The sequence below is a fragment of the Podarcis pityusensis genome, assembly GCF_964106645.2.
Source record: "Podarcis pityusensis genome assembly, chromosome: 7".
NCBI classification, from domain to species: Eukaryota; Metazoa; Chordata; class Lepidosauria; order Squamata; family Lacertidae; genus Podarcis; species Podarcis pityusensis.
In genome coordinates, this window is record NC_138031.1 from 87,479,889 (window position 1) to 87,501,417 (window position 21,529).

The 21,529-nt window shown below is 45.1% G+C and overlaps 1 protein-coding gene across 5 annotated transcripts in view; it reads right to left on the bottom strand.

Moving 5' to 3' along the window:
• The window catches only part of CXXC5 (CXXC finger protein 5), a 66,172-nt gene that overhangs the window by 8,943 nt on the left and 35,700 nt on the right, over positions 1-21,529 (bottom strand). For 3 of the 5 annotated variants that reach the window (XM_081015230.1, XM_081015228.1, XM_081015229.1), the window contains exons 2-4: positions 20,358-20,456; positions 6,828-6,957; positions 1,123-2,086 (exon numbers count right to left, since the gene is read on the bottom strand). In XM_081015230.1, coding sequence (XP_080871356.1) covers positions 1,123-1,902 — 780 coding nt within the window. In that variant the 5' untranslated portion in view covers positions 1,903-2,086; positions 6,828-6,957; positions 20,358-20,456. The remainder of the gene's footprint in view (positions 1-1,122; positions 2,087-6,827; positions 6,958-20,357; positions 20,457-21,529) is intronic. The other 2 variants (XM_081015231.1, XM_081015232.1) reach the window with 2 other exon arrangements.

A 21,529-nucleotide genomic window follows, 5' to 3' on the forward strand; every position in this document is an offset into this window, starting at 1 on the left:
TAAGGCCTAGCTCTCACAAACAGCAGCTGAAGTGATAAATCTTTGTCCAAACTGTACCACTTCTGATGTCTATGCTTCCTTACTGAAGTGGGGCAGAGGAACACCCATTTGTACAAAATGAGAACTAATGCTGTGTTGTGGTGAAGGAGCCAGAGCTACAAATCAGGAAGTCCCTGTTACTCAGCCAAGCTACCACCAAGGCAAGCCACTACATATTTCTGAATCAGCCTCCCATTTGAAATATGGAGCCAATAATGCTCATCTACTTATAGTTGTAAGAATTGTGAGACGCAGTGCTTTTTTCGGTCAGTGTACCACCACCTCTACCCCCCCCCAACTATCTCACCGCTGCTGCTCCCCCCCCCCCGCTACTTCCTGTGAAGGTGTCTGACGATTGTAAAAAGGGCATGCCAGAGAAGAGGCACTTTGGCGCAACCCTTATGATCACCTTCCCAGAAGGCGCTTTGTCGATCATAAGGGGTCGCGCCAAAGCATCTCCAGGAGGAAGCAGCAGCAATGGAGGAGCAGGAAGAAGGGGCAAAGGTGGGGGAGCGAGCGGGGGTGGGGTGGGGTGGGGTGGGCATGGTGCATACCGGCACCTATTTTCTTAAGGAAAAAACACTGGTGAGAAGATAACAGAAATGGAAACACTTTGAACAATCGAAAGCATTATGTACATTATTATAATTACATGTAAAGCACCATGTCAACCCCCACACTGTCATGCTAGTTTCAATGTCGGGGATTATTATTATTATTATTATTATTCCCCTGTGGAGGAGTGTTTTAAGTCCTGTGAGATCTCAGATGCAGTCTGAGATAATAGAATCCAGAAACAGATTGAACACACCATCAGCTATTTGTAAGGAGTCTACAGAAGGCCCCAGAGAGCCACTCATATCATCACAGGAATGAGGGCGAATCTGAGAGTTTCTTTCCCAATTACTAATAATAATGGTCTGCATGTGAGAAGACTGAAGCCAAGTGGAATATAAAAGGTAAGAACTGCTAAGAGATTCAAACCCCTGACATTTCCACATCCAGTCCACATAAATTGGCCTTGTGGTTCCACACAGAGCAGCTGAGGGGGAACTATTAAGCTGCCTGACCAAACCCAATTACCTCCAGTGCAGCAGAAGGCTTCTTTTTAAGTTCCTCACATTTTCGGAATTTGCAAATCTGGTGCCCAGTTTTACGGTTCCTACAACTGCTGCACTGCTCGCAATTTATCCGTCTTCTGCAAGGAGGACACATGCCACACCGTTTCCGTTTCTTTTTCCCTGAATTGATGGCAGATGCCAATTCGTTCTGCATTGGGTACTCTGCTAAGCCAGCCATATGGAGTGCGCTCTCTGCCAGAAATACGCCAGCAGGGGTCATAATGAAAAGGCCAGGGTTGATAGGAAAAGCCCCCAGGTAAGGAAAATCAGATGGGCTGTTCATTGTCTCTGCAGCCGAGACGGCTTCCATGTCTGAGATGCCCGTCCCGTGGTCATTAGGCAGGGGAATGTGCTCTTGGACTACTCTTTTGAGCAGCTCTGTCGACTGAGCAAACTGTTGCAAGATGCTCTGTCCTTCTGCAGAAATATCTGATTTGCTCAGCATGTCGGAGATGCTTTTGTGCTTTGAGGTAGAATTGCTTTTATCCATAGTTGCTTCATTGCCGTTGGCTACGGGGGCACCTTTCTCAGAATGTTCACTTAATGAGCTGGTGCTACCAAAAGTGGAGTAGTGGGAGAGTGGTCGAGACTTCTTAAGACTTTTGTTCAAAGGTTCGCTTATTATCCCACTTTTGTTCCTCCTTTCTGAATTGACTGACGGCTGAGAGTCATCTGGGTTCTTGTTTTTTTCCAATAGGCCTGGCTTGGAACTGGCGTCTTGATGAGAGCCAGTTTCGGACATCTTTTTTCTTAACAAAGAGGAGACCAGATAAAGCAGCAAGCCCACTCACGGTGGAAAACAACGCACCGCCACAATACTAACAGTACCAATCACAAATGATGGCGGGGAGGGGGCAAGGTCCGTCTTCAGTGCACTTCCAAGGCCATTACAACACGTCCTGCAGTTTCATATACAACAGGTGCCTCTGAAAGTTAAAAAGGGAAGAGTGAATTAGCGAAGAGTTAGGTGTCTGCTGAAACAATTGCACCGTGTTGTTTTTCACTCAGGCCCTCCCCTCGTGATAAAGTCAGCTCTGTCCTCATCACGCCCATGAACACAACCATATGGAAGACTACAACCACTGCCAAACCACTGGACCTGAAGGTATCCTGGATGGGAATGTGCCACTTCTACAGGTAGCTTACGGATACCTTCCTATGCATGGTATACAACAACATTTTACTCAAATGACTCACTGAAATTAATGGACCTAATTTATTTAATATATTTATATCTCATCTTTCTCCTAAGCTATCCCAGATGGCTTACAACATTTAAAAAAACCCACAGTATAAAATATAAACTAAAAAAATCCAAAGGGGAAAGGTTCAGTCAAAGAGCACATGATTTGCACCAAAAGGACCCCAATATTAATTCTTGGCAGCTCCAGACAGGGCTGGGAAAGAGATGCTACTAGTCAGTGTAGTCCAGGTTTGGCTCATCTGATGTTCTTGGACTCCAGCTCCCACAGCTCCAGAGTCAGCGATAATGGGAGTTGTAGTCTACCAACACCTGGAGGGTCAAAGGTTAGCCAGACTTCATGCAGCTAATACTGAGCTAGCTGGACCTATGGCCTGACCCAGTATAAAGCAGCTGTGTGTTTGCAATACACCCCACTTAGAAAGGCAAAACAAACAGAAGTGTGATCCAAAAAAGCATAAAACAGTACTCTTGCACTGACGGGTACAAGCTCATTGCATACAAAACAGCAGTCCAAATATGGAGCTACAAATATCTGGGTGTTTCCACTCTTGAAACAAAAGCATCAGTCATAAAAGTAGGTTTGAGAGTAGTACTGGATCCATTGGGGGGGGGGGAGGCTGTGCAACCCTTATTCAGACTTGCATTAATTTCTTCTCCTGCCTGGACTTTGAATTGGGAGCCAGATGTGCAATTAGTGGCGCTGTGGGTTAAACCACAGAGCCTAGGACTTGCCGATCAGAAGGTCGGCGGTTCGAATCCCCGTGATGGGGTGAGCTCCCGTTGCTCAGTCCGGGCTCCTGCCAACCTAGCAGTTCGAAAGCACATCAAAGTGCAAGTAGATAAATAGGTACCGCTTCGGCGGGAAGGTAAATGGTGTTTCCGTGTGCTGCTCTGGTTTGCCAGAAGTGGCTTAGTCATGCAACATGACCCGGAAGCTGTACGCTGGCTCCCTTGGCCAGTAAAGATAGGTGAGCGCCGCAACCCCAGAGTCGGTCACGACTGGACCTAATGGTCAGGGGTCCCTTTACCTTTACCTTACATGCCCATGACAACAGTGGTTCAGTCCTAGCTGCTCTCAGGACAGCAGGGAGCCTTTCATGGGCTCTATCTTAAGTAGGAATACACTGAGCAAAAGCTGCATGTGACATACCTTTTGATGCAAGGGACCCACTCCTAGATGCTCAGGCTTGTTACCGATTTAATTATGCAAGCACATCCTATTTAAGTCTATTTGCAGAAACTCTCTTAACATTTTATCTCTCTAGCCACTTGGAGAACTGGTGTCCAAAGGCAGAGTGGCTACCGAGATAATGAAAATTAAAATGGCCACTTCATAGATTTCATTTGCCCTGTGGACAAATGACAGGCGTATGTCTCCTCCCACCCACACTGTTCCTTCTACCCATCAGACACTCAGAAGGCCATAAAACAGGTTGTGAGGCGGGAGAGGGAGGATTTGAGCAAACCTCTGAGGCTGCTTGGCACCTGTGTGGGTCCTGTGATCATGCAGATAATGGTGACTTGGCAAGCTGGCTTCTACAGATGCTTCCTCCATGCAGCTAACTCGCCCACCGCTTGTCTATGCCAATTGCTGGTGCTGCTGGCGCCCTCTGCTCTTGCTCTTAACAAATGACTGATGGCTGAGGTTTGTTTGGATTTTTCCTCTATTTTTCTAACTGAAGAGTGAACCAGAGCTGCTCTCTTAAAGCTGATCTCACAGCCAAGACACAGCGACAGCTACTGATGGTCAGTGGTTTTTTTGTGTTTAGCTTGGAGCTTTCTTCTACCTTCCTGATGAGTATTACTAGCACTCCTCTGTGCCCCTCTCCATGTCCTAGAGTTACAACTAGGAACAGCTATTAGCCTGGCTAGTTGTAACAGCGACAGCTTTTATGGTGAAGGCACAGGGATAAGTCAACACTTCTCAGCATTTTTCTAGTCCACAGATCATGGGTCAGATTGAAACCTACAGATATCAGGAGAGGCCTTCAGAATGGCAACAATGGATAGGGAACAAGCCCAGAACAGGGTGTCTACAGTGTCCTGTTGGGAACTGACTTGACTGAAATCATCCCTTTTCTCTCTTCTGCCTTCTCTCCCCCATCTTCTCAAGACAGTCCAAGACAGCCAGTGGTTCCAGCACAGAGATGCTGCCAAGCCAGATGCTACCAGTATGATCTGAGATACTCAGTAGGATATTACACCGGGAGAATTAATTAAGGAGCAGCATAATTTATTTAAATGTGCACCTATACTTACAAAGTAGCCTATGCAAATGTTACACATATCTGTGTGTATGGGCCTGCGCCCTGGATCTTTTAAGTCCTTAGCAACACCTCTAACAACAACCAACAACAAAACGATGACCAGTGTCCCACACAGGCAGCTCCTTGCCGATCAAGTATTGCTCTGCATTTAGAGAAGGATTAAAACACACCCACATATCATGGCGAGAGAAACACACATTTGGTCACAGAAGACTTGAGAGGGGCTGCCTGAGGGTGTGCTTGGCTTGGAGTCCTCATGACAACATGCTAGGCCATGAGCTGGAATTCAAGGGAAAAGGAAGCACGGGGAGAACAGCTGAAGCCGGGAGAAAATCCATCCGTTATCAGAGCTACCAGAAAAATGGAATCCAGCCACTTCTGTTGGCATAAGACAATTTTTGAGAGTTCCCTCTATGAGCTCAATATATCATTGCACAAACTGGCCAGAGGAAGGGATTCTTATTAAGCTTCCCAAGTTCCATTCACACCTCAGGCAAAAAAACTAAAGTTTAAAAAAACATTTGCCTATACTTTAAAAATTCTGAAGGCCCAACCCTCAAATTTTGCAGCTGGATTGTACAAAGTCTGTAGTTATCATAAAAATTACCTGCAATATTTTGGATAACTTTTGGAGATTTTTGTTCTCCCTCCTTCCCACAGAAACCTCTCTCCAAATCTTCTATGTTGTTAGCAATTTGGAGGGTGAAGAATGAAATGAAGAGGGAAATAATTTTTCAGATTTTTCTCCACAGTCATATGGATTAAGTGGCACCTTCTTCCCGCAGCCCAGAGATTGAGTTTGTCATGATTTTTATCCAAATGGCATTAGAAGTGATGGTGACCATGCCAGGTGGAGCAACTGTTGCAGCTGGATTCTGTGTGTGCCTACACAAAAATAATTCCCACCGAATTTCAACACGACTTACCTTAAGTTAGTGAACATTGCAGCCTTACAAAGCAATCATTGGTGTGTTTATTTTGTATGCATGCACGCACGCACGCGCGCGCGCACACACACACACACACACACACACACACACACACACGTAAGTATGCATTGGGCTGTACCTGTAGTCAATTAATGCTACACACATAATACTCTGTATTAATTCAGTATAGCCACCACAACCTGATTCTGTGCTCTCCATCATTAATTCACTCAAAGAATGCTGACTCCACATGGCCTTGCTAACTGCCTTCGACTATTTACAGGATGCAGCCCAGTCCCCCTTCATTCACTGCTTGTGTGAATGGAGCATCATGCAATACTAAGGAGCAGGGTGGCACTCCTGGCCCTGGTAGCAAGCCTGCTGCCTCGCCCTTGTTTAAACATATGCATGTTCATGTGGTCATCTGCAAAGAAGAAGCCTACACATGGAATAGCTGTTTGTGGACAGGATTTTTCTTTGCAGACCACCATGCTGACATCTAGGGGCAGGGTTGGTTAGCGCTTGTGTGTTATCCCCTTCATGTGACTGGGAGCAGCCGCCGGAACCATATAACACCAGTCCTAAAGGATCTTCATTGACAACCAGTGCGTTTCTGAGCACAATTCAAAGTGTTGGTGCTGACCTTTAAAGCCCTAAAAGGCCTCAGCCCAGTATACCTGAAGAACCATCTCCACCCCCACCGCTCCAGCCTAGACACTAAGGTCCTCCTCCAAGGGTCTTCTGGTGGTTCCCTCACTGCAAAAACCAAGATTACAAGGAACCTCCCATCAGATGGCAAGGAAATAAACAACTACCTGACTTTTAAAAGACATCAAAAGGCAGCCCTGTATCGGGAAGTTTTTAATGTTTGATGTTTTAGTGTGTTCTGGTGTATGCTGTGAGCCGCCCAGAGTGGTAAAATTAATAATAGTAATATTGATGATGGTGATGGTGATAATGTAAAGAGTATTGCATACCCTGTGGGGCTCATCAGAGGCCCCAACACTGCATATTAAAGACAAAACTTCTGCTATACGATCACAGATCTCTCTCAGAATAAGCTTTTCCAAGCTGTTGGATCTTTCTGCATCCACCAGCCTCTGTTTCTGCCCACTGGATGTGTGAATCCACACAAGCCAAGGGGTTTTGATCACAGAATAATCAGTGGTGTAAACTTGTGAAGTGAAAGCTGTCCTCCAGTAGACCACACGTCTGAAATTAGTCCAGTGCCTTATTTAATGAGTCTTTGATCATAGTAATAATCTACCTTAGGATTTCAGCTTGAACAGAAAAGCAGCAGAAAGGTGGATGGTCTGTTCTTCTACGGACCACAGCAGATCGCCACAGGCTAAATTATAATCCACGTGAAAGTCATCAACAAATCCATGGATCTGTCCCTGGAAATTGGAACACAGAAGAAAATGATAATTATGGCAGCAATCATGGAAGGGGGAGGAAATGCTTGTATGAAGCATTTGCTACTTATCTGCAGTGTGCAAAGGGCCAATTCCCTGTTTTTATTATTCACAGGGGCCTCACTCTCAAGGGTTGCCAACTTTTGAAGCATGCAAGTCCTGTAGTTGTCTGTTTCACAGCAGCTTGGTATCCAGACGTTAGTAGGTGATAATGTTTACTGCCATGCTATGAAAAGCTTTACCTGATGACTTCTGCAAATCAAACCTTTGTTTAAATACCCAGGAGCAAACCAGGCTATCTCCTCACCATGATATTTTTTTTGGGGGGGAGTAAGATTGTGTGTTCTTTTTTTCAAATCAGTATCATAATCTCAAACTCAAGAGGAGGAGCATCACTCAATATTCCATGTTAAGGCAGCTACTGCGCCCCCCAAATAAGGCAGAGATCCCACAGTAAAGCAGGCAAATTTTTGATTTGTCCCACAAATAGTGCTGCAGAACCAAATCAAAGACACTGGAACTTGAATGAAGGACAAAATATAGGTTAAACAAAGGTTACTGGTTACCTTTCCATCCAAGAGTGTTTTGCCTCAAAGGAAGCTGGAGACAGCGGAAAGGAGCTGAATGATGGCTGTGGTGGATGGGATGGGGTACAAAAGAGGCCATATGGAGAGTTGAGTGCATAAAGGAAGGGTGGACAGAGAGAAGCAGAGGGAAGGAGTCTGATGAGAGTCACCAGTAAGCTGAAGGTCAGTCTACTGTTCATCACAGAATGACTGCTCAAAACATGGCCTGTTTCCTGGCTCCTCATCACATGAAATGTCTCACACCTCACACCAAGTGATATTAAACTATATACAGCAGCCCTGTGTCCCTCAGTAGACCCTACCTGGACTGCTAGGATGTCACAGTTTAGAGAAAAAACTTAGAGAGGGCCTAGATGCGGAAAGTTTATTTATACAAATTTCTGCAGCTCCCCCCCCCATTTTTCTTCCCTCACAACAATTGTAGGTTTCATCTTAAATTACTAGAAGAAGAAGAAGAAGAAGAGTTTGGATTTGATATGCCGCCTTTCACTCCCTTTAAGGAGTCTCCAAGCGGCTCACAAGCTCCTTTCCCTTCCTCCCCCACAACAAACACTCTGTGAGGTGAGTGGGGCTGAGAGACTTCAAGAAGTGTGACCGGCCCAAGGTCACCCAGCAGCTGCATGTGGAGGAGCGGAGACGCGAACCCGGTTCCCCAGATTACGAGTCCACCGCTCTTAACCACTACACCACACTGGCTCTCAAAGGGGTTGTTGCAAATACCAGACTCCAGAAGCTGAATGATTTTAAAAATATACTAAAAAAAGGAAAGAAGTAAAGTAATAGTTCCTCCCCCCGCTTTAAGAATACACCTAGAGAGCAGAACTGCAGCAATCTTACAGTGCTGATTCCATGCATGTTTACTCAGAAGCAAGTCCACATGGCGCTTGCTCCCAGGACTGCACCCTTGAGATTCTTTGTAGATGCTTTTGCACACAAATTTGGCAACTGGGGTCTAGTTGACTAGGGTTGCAACTGGGCTGCACTTCATTATCGAGTTTGGTAGAAAGCGCAGGTGATGTTGGGGATGAGAGTCATTCATTCCCAGAAACAAGGGTTTCCAAAAGCCGCTTGAAGCTGGTTTGTTTACAACAGGTGCAAGGTCACTCTAAAGAATGTTCCTACATATCTGTTTGAGTGCTGGACACAGAGAGATGTTTAGTCTGAACGCTGCTCTTGTGGTGTGAAGATGTGAGAGCGGGTCTGGCAGCTTTAGGGCTAGATGGAACAGTTTAAACTAAACCTCTATCAGGGAGGATAGATGGTTGTATCCTGTTGTAACTGTTATGCTTAAAGAACAACAGTAAAGAATTCTGTCTGTATTTGAATGTTTCCTGCAATTTATTTCTACGCTCCATGCTAGACCTGGAACTCCTACACGCTTGGAAGCTGCGTGATACTCTGAAGGGGCCTGGTACTTGGAAGTGTACTGGACCCACAGATAAGGAGTCCCAAGAGGTTATGGTTAACCCCATAATTCCAACAAAACACAAGTTTCTATGTATGTCACCCACTCCTTTGAGTGGAGTTGATATGATGGGTGATGCCATATTTCCACACCTACATACTCCAACACGGTTGTGTCACAGCTGGTGTTAGTGGGACTCAAGTCTCTGAGCATAAAAATGAGTCAGTTTCCGCCGTTCTTGCTGCCAGATAGACTGTCTCTGCTACTCTACCATGAGTCAGCTCAGAAGCTGTTGTGCAAAAAAGTTATAGATAGCCACACACCTCACTCACACTTTTCCCTCCACTGCTGTCTGTATTCAGTGAATGACTGCTGTGTTTGTCTGGAGGTTTGAGGCCAAACTAACATATTTCACCATGTAATGGTCACCACCGCATAATAGTCGCATCCCCTCTTTTTTGGACCCTAAAATCAGTCCCCAGAGCGTTCACCACATGATAGTCGCTGGGGTGTAAATGCCTTGCCAGTGGGACATTTTGTTTTGCTCTGGAGTGTTTTGTTGTGCTCAACAGCTTTCCCCCGCTTTTGTACATGAAATGGTTCTGGTGCAGCCATTTCCCAGGCCTGCCTGTGGGACATGCCTCTTGGCAGAGCCGGCCCTCAGCCCATGGAGGATGAGGCAGCCCTGCGCGGGAAGCAAAGGTGGCAGCGGCTGAGGAGGCCTTGCCAGACAGCTGGCGATGGAGGAGAAATGCAGCAGCAGCAAGGTCTTGCCCGGAGGTGGGCAGCTGGGGCTCATGGATGTGCCCAGCGCCCAGTAACTGCCTGCGCAGGGAGTGAGCGGCAGAGGGGCGCATGCCTGAGGCAGGGCCTGTGCAGCAAGCCCCATTTTTCCGAGTGGGGCTCACGGGGCAGGGTTAGAGACCTAGGCTAAACTATGCATTTACTGCATAATAGTTGCACCCCCCTTTTTTTGAAAAGAAAAATCAGCATTAAAAATGCAACCATTACGTGGTGAAATACGGTATTTGGAACAGAGCAGCTACGTTTATATTATCCGCATGCCTGTCATATTCACATATAAAGCAGAGGATGCAATGAAGACAAGAGGAGTCTGCTGGATCAAGTCAACGGCTCCTCTAGCCAGCATCCTGTTCTCACAGTGGCCAACCAGGCGCTCCAGTGGGAAACCCAAAAGCAGGACCTGAAAGCAAGAGGCCTCTCCAGCCCCCCGGGCTTCCAGCAACTGATGCTCTGCAGCACTGCTGCCTCGGACTGTGGAGGCAGAGCTGCACATGGTAAAGAGTGATGCAAAAGCCTCTCCCCCTGCATCTTACCTCACAGCCCTTTATTGTTTCTCAGAGTTTTCTCACAGCCTAGCTCAGCGTTGCTACTGGAGCAGGGCTGAGGGAGAGCACAGGGAGCCAAGGCACAAAGGGCCTTTACCTTCTCTTTCCTCAAATGTTGCTTCCCATTTAAAGAACAGCTCCCACCTCTCCTTTCCCTGTATACGAAGAGGCACATATATGAATGCCCCTTCATGTTGTGGCTGACCGACAAAGTCAAGGAGAAGCCACAGCGCTGCCTCAGTAGGCCTGGGCACACCATCCAGAGCCCCCACGTCCTGTCAACGCAAGGAGGGGAGGAGGGCTGAGGCTGCCTGTCCCGCCACTGACCTCCACATGTTGCCAGGAATGCAAGAAAGAGTTCTCCATGAGGAGATTAGGGCATAGCCTTGTGATGCTGCTCCCCTCCATGTCCTGGCTGAATGCATGAGCTGGCATGTGAGAAGAAGGTTTATAAGCCTATGAGCAAGGCTCTGATAACTGGCTTTTTTCTTTAATCTATCACCTTAAAAACATGTTGAATTATGTCAAACTGGGAACAGAAAAAAAAATCATTTTATTTTATCAGCTTTTGAAAAAAACGAAGGTTATTGTTGCTTTCAGCAACCAGCCATAATGATTCAATTAAAAACAACTAGCCCATATACAGTAAAATCTCCTGTACTATCAACAGCAAAAGACAGACAACCAATTATCTTTATATGCCTATTTCACACACACGTGCTTGGGATGCGTGTCCTTTTTTGCCCCACCCTGGTTAGACTATTAATGCACATTTGCCTTCTTCTTTTGACAATCTCCTGTGGTATCTTCTTTCTCCACTTCCCTTTCTGTCCAGGTTGTTGTTGTTAATTAAATATATATACTGCCCTATACCTGATGACTCGGAAGACGCGGCGGCAGAAGTATCTCCCACAGGATACATTGGGATCGGAAAAGCCAGAAGACTTCTGAGCTAGCCTGATCAAAATGGGCCCATGGGGTTCCACCACCAGGTTTTATCCTGCCTAAGTCATGGTCTTCTGGGATGCCAGGCTCTGCCCAGTTAGGCTTTCCCTAGTCTATCCTAACGCCATCTCCAGGCCCACAATTACCCAACATCCAAGGACATATACTTTTTAAAATCAAAAGTTGTCTCTGCCCTTTAAGACTGATTTCTGCAAGAGAAGGAAGCAGAGGACATAAAGCATGTGTGACAACCCTAGAAAGGCCCATATCGCCAGCTCTAGCTAATACATACATACTTGCTATAGCTACTACTACTACTACTACTACTACTACTACCACCCCACCTTTTTCCCTGACAGGACTCAAGGCAGCTTTTATACAGATAAAACTAGAACCGCTAAAATCATAGGGGAAAAAATCATTGGAAACAATTAAACATGAATAGAATTTAAACTATATGCTTATATAAAATCTGTTTAGAACATTGCAATAAGAACAGGAAAGAACCATCCCTTTCATTAAAAACCGTCAGTTCCCCAAACCCTGTTGGAACAAGGAGGTCTTCAGCTGCCGGCAGAAGGACAAGGAGGGAGCCAGTCTAACTTCTCCAGCGAGAGACTTCCAAATTCTGGGAGTAGCCACTGAGAAGGTCTCCTCCTGTGCCCCTACCAAGCGTGCCTGTGGGGGTGGTGGGACCGAGAGAAAGCCTCGAGGTTCTCAAAACCCAGGCAGGTCCCTATGAGGGGATACAATCTTTCAGATAGCTTCGACCTAAGCCATGTAGGGCTTTATGGGTTATAACCAGCACTTTGGATCACGTCTGATGACCAGCCCCAGCCAGCAATCTGGCCGCAGCAATCAAGCCATTAGGGTGTTTTCTCTCACCATTAACACTCCATTATGTCAGAGCAGTTCCAACCAATGGCAGCAGGGGGTGGGGAATCTGGAGTGGCAGACCTTTTTTAGTACAGTGGTACCTCAGGCTATGCACTTAATTCGATCTGGAGGTCTATTCTTAACCCGAAACTGTTCTTAACCTGAGGCGCGCTTTTGCTAATGGGATCTCCCGCTGTCGCCGTGCAGCCGCGCGATTTCCGTTCTCATCCTGCGGCAAAGTTCTCAAACCGAGGTACTACTTCCGCGTTAGCGGAGTTTGTAACCCAAAGCATTTGTAACCCGAGGTACCACTGTATATTAAATAGATGTAGCTATAGCAAGTATGTATAATTTCTTCCACAAATCCTTGGAACCTCTTCAGCTGTTTTTTCAGAAGTAGAATAGGAAGCAGCCAAGATTTCTATTGCATATTGCATGGAAAAAATTCTTGGGAATATTCTGAGCAGAAATAAAACCACACATAAGCTACATTAGTTTGCCTTTGGACATACCATACCAGAAGGAGCTGACAGAGCTGTTACAGTCTACCGGACCGATAATCCACAAACTAAGATGGATTCATTGTACATGGCAGATTGTAACAGCTCCAAAGAAACCATCACTACCTGCTGCATTTATTCACTTGCTCTTTAAGGGGCCCAAAACATGGGATTTCAAAGATAAGGTGCACTAGTTGTTCTGATCTGCTGCACACATAAACCCTGCCAGGAACGGGGGGGGGGGGGGGGGGACACAGCAATCTCAAGACAAAAATAAGCACTATTACATTTTCAGTGTTCTGCTTCAAGGACTGAAGTTACTATGGATGACCAGAGATGGTGGATGCACCTCTGCTAACTGCAAGGATTTACAGATCCATTTCCGCTGTGATATTACCACACAAAACACATGGGAAGATAAAAAATAATAATTCTACTGATATGGCCAAGTATTTCCACAACTACGGCACAGGCTTCAGTTTGTTCCATCTGGGAAAAAGAAGCATGCTTATTTACTTAAATCAAAAGAATTTGAAACTGGTCTGTTCCATCCAGCACCTTCAAAGTTAGTTTCATCATAGGTCTAAACTCCATTCAGGGTTGTCATCCACCAAAATTAGGTCAAAGGGTTTATTTTGAACACATACCATGCTTTTAAATGTTTATCTTGTTTGTAAAGCTGTCAGGCTCGGGGCAAGCAGCTGCTACAGGTAAAGGATCTTTTAAGGCTGGAACTAGAACAATTGCACAGCCTGCTCATGTCATCTGAAGGTTACAAACTGCCCTAAACCTGGTGAAAATCCACCCTTATAAAGATGTAACATTTATTCTGAATGTAACAAAACATTTATAATGTTTGAATTTAAGGAAACCTCTATGTGGTTTACTGAACTATTTAAAAAAATTAAATTATTGATAAAACTTGTTAGAAATAGGTATTTTAAAATATTCAAAAATGGATTAAAATCAACAGCAGCTAAAATGAAACAGAAGACATGTAGCTTCTGCATGTGTGGATAGACTTGTCAAAACAAAAATGTTTTAAGCAGCTTCTGAAAAGAGCCTAGCGAAGGCTCCTGCCTACTGTCCCTAGATAGCGAGTTCCAACGTGTAGATGCTGAAAGAGTGGTTTCTTACAAGTGCAGAATCAGTATTCTGTGGTACCTGCAAAACTGCCGGTTCCACATGGTCCCTTAGGTAAGCCAGAACCACTCTAGCACACTGCCGCAATTCTCATGCCACAGAGCTGCCGCAGGTTCATGTGAGGTGTTTTCAAGGGAGGCACTCTTAGAACACACCTAAGACAACTCAGAAATAATTCCCACTGCGCTCCATGAGGCTTAAGGTAAAGGCAAAGGTAAAGGCAAAGGACAGTTAAGTCCAGTCACAAACAACTCTGGGGTTGCGGCGCTCATCTCGCTTTACTGGCTGAGGGAGCCGGCGTTTGTCCGCAGACAGTTTTTCCAGGTCATGTGGCCAGCATGACTAAGCAGATTCTGGCGAACCAGAGCAAACGCCATTTACCTTCTCACCAGAGCGGTACCTATTTATCTACTTGCACTTTGACGTGCTTTCGAACTGCTAGGTTGGCAGGAGCAGGGACAGAGCAATGGGAGCTCACCCCGTTGCAGGGATTTGAACTGCCAACCTTCCGATTGGCAAGCCCTAGGCTCTGTGGTTTAGACCACAACGCCAACTGCATCCCTCCATGAGGCTTACTCCCAGGTAAATGCATATAGGATTGCAGTTTTGATTGAAGCCAGTTTGAAAGAAGATTCTTCAGGCTACAGAGGATAAAAACCAGGAAGTACTCTTGGAGGTGGTAAGGTTTGTTGAAAGAACTTATTCCCACAACTGCCAAAGTTTTGCACAGCTCCCTGCGCCAAAGTACATAATTGGGAGTATGTCCTCCAGCTGTAAAGAAGAAGGAACAGCTACTAGGTGAATTAGAATGCCCACTTTCCAATGTGAATATCTCCCAGGAAGGGACCTATTGGAATGCCCCATGAAACAGGATAACCACCACCAGAATAGAATAGGGCATCCTATGCAAGATGTCCATAGGACTTCTGGCCCTGTACACTGTATGCAGATTGGTCCCTCCAACCCACTGAAAGTAAGAGAGCATATATTTGCATTAAATTTGCATATGATTTGCGTCATATGTAGATACATGTCCAAAAGTATCTAACAGACAGAATGTGAACCTGCAAAGCTTCCGTACTCCTAACAAAGGCATGCAAACTCTACAAGCTTAAATGATCACATTTTAGCAATATACTTCCCTGTATCGTAACCCTAACAGAGAGGCCACAGCTCAGTGGTTGAACACATGCCCTGAATGCAGACAGTCCCTGGTTCAACTCAGTATCCCCTGTTGAAGGTTCTCAGGTGTCAGAGCTGGGGAAGACACCTCAGCCTGAGGCCCTGCTGTCAAAGATGGCAGCACTGGGCTAGCTGGACTAACAGCATGATTAAGTAGAAGGCAGCTCTATAGCGTAGCTATTTAATCAAGATGCCACTTGTGCAACGTTACAGAAATTTGTTGGCTATACACAGCAGACTACAAGCCAAAACAAGATACTTATAGGCTAAAAAGAAGATCTCCGCAGTCTTAACCAAACGTTCACCACAGGTGAACAAGCAGCAACAGTGACTGTCACGGCCTGCACACCTGCTGGCTCTCTTGAGTGAACTGCGGCCATGACGATGGAAGCGAAGAGGAGAAGCACCTGCCTGCTCCCTCTGGACCGGTGAGGAGGAGCTATCAAGGAGGGCCCTCAACTTGGCATCAGCTCTGGAGAAGCAGGGAGAGCATGCTGTGCCCCAGCTCTTGCTCTTTGCGCTATCCTGAATGTACAGTGGCTTGTCAGATTTGGGGATGGCAAGCAGAGAGCAACAGGAACTGAATGCCGTTGGTAGACCGGCAAGCTGGTGATGAGCTGCCAGTCAGCATTATGTCTCTTTGGGAAGAGTGTGGGGGCTAAAACGAGTGCCAACAGACTTCATGAATGTGCAGGAAACACAGCTGCCTCTTACTCCACAAACCATTTACTGGCCCTAACCCGTCAATTGTATCAACTTCCCTTACCCTCAGGATCCTGTGGGATATGATCCGATTGCACCCGAAGTGCAGGCATAGTGGACTGTGCCTGAGGGGAAGGGGGAAATAACTGAAAATCTGATCTACCAGACAGGAAGACAACATCTTCTGTGATCTGTTCAGTTGTAATGGGAACAACCTTCAGAGTGGAAAGCCACCTAATGAGGCATCTCAGGGAGTCATGAGAAACACACTTTGGCCTGGTTCACATGTAACGCAAAGCCAAACCATGGCTTTCCATGAACTACTGCGGCCACAGCACACCTCTCGCAACCCTGCTGCTGACCTAGGGTGAAGTGACTGCTGGGTTCAGCTGAAGTACAAACCCAGGCTTGTGATTTGTCTCACACCAGACAAACCATGAGCCTGGGTTCAAAAAACACACTATGCCAAACCATTACTTACTCCCAAGGAGTGCAGTGGCCACGATCTTCACCCTAGGAGCCAAAACCTTTGCACTGAACCATGATTTGGCTCACCATTACATGTGAATACACCTGCAACGTTCGGAAGCCGAAACAACAGATGAGGCAAATTGTTTGTTGGAGGGGGCAGGCTCCCCACCCTTCCTTTTCAGTGCCAGGAGACAGCAGTGGATGTGGGGGTGTCACAGCTAGCACTGCGTAAGTGTGCTGTTGTTGAGTCACCCCAGCTGATTCCAGCGTTTGCCCTCTACAACCATCTATTCAGCAACACGCTGGCTGAGATACTCCCATCTGCAGCCCCGTCTCCCATTGCCAAGAGATGCAAACAGGAAGGACCTTCTCTCCCCCCTCCCCCTCCCCACAGCAGCTGCCTCATCAGTCACAGTTTTCACCTTCTCCTCCTGCCTGCTCTTTTAGCCATTCCTAGGCCATGAAGGTATTTCTCTGCATTTTCAGGCCCTTTAACTAAAGATGCTCCACTCGGACTTTCTGAATCTTTACTCACCCTTCCCCGTTATCGTTAACACCAACACTCCTCTTAGATCTTCCTCCAACAGCCTGCCTTTTCTGACCAAAACACCCAGCCACCCAATATCTAGCCTGTGACTCATTTAAGTCTCCAGGTCCTTGATTTGGCTCTCATCCTAATCTAAATACACTGCAGACAGCGCTCTGTTGTGCTCTCCTCTCCTGAAATGCTAAGATGTGACAATTGACATTCCTGAGTGATGTTTCATTCCATGATCAGGCAAGTGGATAAGACAGCGTTCCTTGGAGCAAACATGTCACAACTGGTAGGAGGATGGAGGTGTGTTGGATAAAGCACATGTGATGCATGCAGAGGTGCCTGTTTCCCCACACCATACATGGTGTGCCCCCATTACCAGCCAGGGCTTCCTACTACATGCCAAGCCATTTCATGGTCCACATGGAAGAGACATCTATTTAGGAAAACTGCCCTTGTCTGAAGCAGCCCCCAAATAGTGACACTTTCTTTTTTCTGACTTTGCCTTTCCAGCAGCTTATTCTGCATTTATACTTTTCAATAACAAATGGAGACAGGACAAAGTTCCAAAGGATAATGCTGATGCCTCGCTCTCCCCTTGTCCTGCTGATACAGAATGTTTTGCCAGCTCTCCTAATGCACTGCAGAGACTCTCGGCTCAGCTGAATAAAGAGACGAGATTCAGCTACAGCAGGAGGTGGGAAGAGGAGGGAGAGAAGGCCCTGCCTCATGAATATTCAACTGAAGCTCCAGGCCCCCCAGCTAATCCTTAAAAATTTTCACTCCAGAGGGATCACAAGAGTTCAAAATAGAAAAGGCCGTATATTGCGGATTAGTAGACAGAACCCATCCCTTCTGCTCGGACAGACAAGGGGCCTCAAGGTGTGGCTTGCTTCTTTATTTTGTTACTCAAATGCTACCATTTGACATCTCTCGCTTCTTCAATATTCTCTATGGACTCAAGTATCCTATTACTGCATATTTTAATTATGGGTGTTTATCTTTTAAAAGTTTTAAACAATTCTATTAATTGTGCACCCTAATTATAGTTGTTTATATTTTAATGCTTGTGTGACATTGGTTTTGACACTTGTAAACTGCTTAGAAGGCTATTTTGGCGTTAAGCAGTATAAATAATAATTCTTACCTATTATTTTTAAGTCTGTTGGTTCACCCACTGAGTGTCATGTAAGTTTGGACTTACAATCATAGTCATACTGGGGCCCAATATCAAATACTGAGTATAATATACAACTTTACTCATGGGAAAAGTTGTGGAAGGAGGATTAAAAATTTACGGATTGTTGTACATTGAAAGAGAACTATATGAAAATGATGTATCGTTGGTATTTGACTCCAGTAAGATTAGCAAAAATGTATAAAAACACTTCCAACTTACATTGGAAGTGTAAGGAAAAAGAAGGCACATTGTACCACATGTGGTGGACATGCAAAATAACAAAATAATTCTGGGAAATGATATATAATGAATTGAAAAAATGTTTAAGATAACCTTTGTCAAAAAGCCAGAAGTTTTCTTATTAGGAACAACAGGTGATGAAATACCAAAGGATTTGAAAAGACTGTTTATGCATGCATCAACAGCCGCAAGAATGCTTTTTTCCCAGAGATGGAAGGAAAAGAAAGTCCCAATCATAGAAGAATGGATAACCTGGATGATGCACTATGCCGAAACAGCAAAAATGACCATGAAGATCAGACACCAAGATGAGAAGAAAATTAGTAAAGAATGGAGGGAAATTATAGAGTACCTTAAAGATCACTGTAGATATTTAAAAACATTAGCAGGATTGTTATAACATTTATAATGTTATAAGGTTAAAGATAAAAAGTGGATATAAAATGAATTTGGAAAATGTAATTAGATGCAGTAGAAAGAATAAACAAATATTTGAAACCGGGGGGGGGGGGGCAGGGAGAAGTCCGAAGATTCAAGTAATCTCAGATGTGTGAAATTTCAAAATGATTTAAATATAAATAATGCTGTTAGAAATGAAAATTTTATTTAAAAAAAACAACCCACCAATCATTTTACTTTGTAAAAATGAGAGCTGAAACTAGGTGTGTTGCTGAAACTAGGTGCGTTGCATTTTTGACAGTTGTCAAAATAAATCCAACTTGGATATTCCTGATTATTTGGGAGCAAGGTCAACCAAACACATGCAATATCCAAAAGTGAGCTTAAATTGGCAAGAACATAAAAAGAGGCTGTTGGATCAGACCACTGGCCCGTCCAGGCCAGCATCCCGGACTAAATGGGACGTACCCATGGGAAATCCGCAGGAGGGACCCAAGTGCAAGGGCACTCTGCCCTACCTCCTGCCGCGTGGTTTCCAGCAACTGGTGTTCAGAAGCATTACTGCCCCTGACAGTGGAAGCAGAGCATGCATATCTTGGCTAGTACCAATTGATGTCCTTAAGGTAAAGGTAAAGGGTCCCCGACCATTAGGTCCAGTCGTAGCCGACTCTGGGGTTGGGGCGCTCATCTCGCTTTATTGGCCGAGGGAGCCGGCGTACAGCTTCCGGGTCATGTGGCCAGCATGACTAAGCCGCTTCTGGCGAACCAGAGCAGCGCACGGAAACGCCATTTACCTTCCCGCCAGAGTTGACGTGCTTTGGAACTGCCAGGTTGGCAGGAATTGATGCCCTTATCCTTCATCAATTTGTCCAATCCTTTTTTAAAGCCATCCAATCTGGCCGAAGCCCACACACATGCACAAAGTTGTGTGCTGGTTTGGGGATGACGCATGAGAACATTTAAATCAGCAGTTCTCAACCTGTGGGTCCCCAGATGTTGTTGGACTACAACTCCCATCATCCCTGAGCTCTGGCCTTGCTAGCTAGGGGTGATGAGACCCACAGGGGACCCACAGGTTGAGAAAGGCTGGTTTAAATGGTTACATGCATTTTAAATAGTGCTTTTGCCGGGTTGGAAGTGAAACTCCATTTTGCAGATTTGACGTTCAGATCGGAGTCTTCACATTTTACATTAAGTGATAATATTCACTGTTAACTTATGATGGCATCTATTTTGTCTAAGTATCAACCATTAAGATGACGTGTTAAACCTTTCCAGTAGGATCTCTGCCAGGAGGCAGTTCTTCATTTTTGGTGGCAAAAATCATTCATGCTGGTTCAGTGCAAAGCGAAACATCAGCATTTAAAACCCAAACAAAACCTTCTAGGATACCCCAAGTGTTAAGGCACAGCGGAAATGCACACGTTGTAGCTTATTTTGGAAGGAATAAACAAAGAGCCATGGAAAAACCGAGTTACAGAAATGAGAACTAACAAGGTAGAAGTTTGGAGTGCAAATTCTGGCCCCTTCTGGAGCCTCAGCCCAGGCCCCTCCTTGCACATCATCTGCCAGCCTGGGTCACTTAGAATGGTGGGCGGCTGCTGTGTGATTCCTAGACCAAGTAATCAGATGGAGCGAAGCTGTTTTGCTAAGCTCCATTATTGATGGGCTGGCAGATGGTAATCAGATTTCCTGACCAAGTGTTCCTTAGTTAGGCTAAAAAGAATTTGAGAGCTCACCTCCCTCCTGTTGAAAGTAGAGGCAAGGATTCCACTGGCTTGAAGCAGAGCCTCACAGAGACCAGTAGGTCCATTCTGCTAATTTGTAACCCACATTACAACAACCAAGACTTAAAAAAAGTTGCCTACCACACTTTGGTCGACTGTTCTTTCTTAACTGAAGATCCTCTTATGCAAGCAATCTGTCTTTGTCTCCTCTCTGTAGTTGCTTACTTGTACAGTGCAGAGCTGAAACAAGGTAACAGATTAGAAATTTAATACATTTCAGATTAAAAATTCTTTAAATTCTGAAATTATGGCTTTGAGGTATATCTTTTTTTTTTTAAGTACAGTGGTACCTTGGTTTAAGAACAGCTTAGTCTATGAACAACTTGGATTAAGAACGCTGCAAACCCGGAAGTAGGTGTTTGTGAACTTTGTCTTAGAATAAGAACATATTTCGCTTCCTGTTGAGTGTGTTCCATTTGGAAATTGAGTCCTCCGCTGCTATGGGAAAGCACACCTTGGTTTAAGAACACTTTGGTTTAAGAACGGACTTCTGGACAGGATTAAGTTCGTAAACCAAGGTACCACTGTAATGTGTTTTAAAATAATGTTTTAAGTATCAACTTGCTGGCTCCTTGCTTCTTCCTAAAATATTCTAGCCCCACAGCATGCTTAACTGCTGATGTTGGGGTAGAAATCAAATTACGAGAATATGCATTTGAATTTCTGCAAGCAAATTAAGAGTTAGGAGATTTTGCTTGAATATCTCCCATGAAAAACTCATTACCACTCTAATGTAAAGTAAACATCATCTCCTTCCAAGGAACTATAATGGCTTCTTCCTGTCTACCACAGAGAAGGCAAGGGCCTTTTCAAGAACAGTCCCCCTGTTTGCTACATTATGCTGTTATGTAATCAGCACTAGCAGCACCACCTACTGCCAGTTTATAAGTATCACAAACATTATGCTACTATAGCAGGCGGGTGTTGGGGCAAGACGCCTTTGTGGAGTTAGACATTTAAAGAAGTCTGCACCCTGGGGCCAGGTAGCCAGGCACAGAAAATTCAATGATAATTTGCCCCTAGTTGCATCACATCACCAAAAGTATTCATGGAATGGATAACTATGCCCAAAAGATCAAGCCTTTAAGGAACAACATGAAGGTGATCAGTTCAGGCAGGTAGGCTGGTGCAAAACAGGCTGGTACTGTGGATAAGATTATTATTGCTTACTCAATGTTATTTCCTGCCCTTCTCCGTTAGATCCCAGGATCCGTTTACCAACTAATTAAAATTCAATATTAAAAACAGTTCAA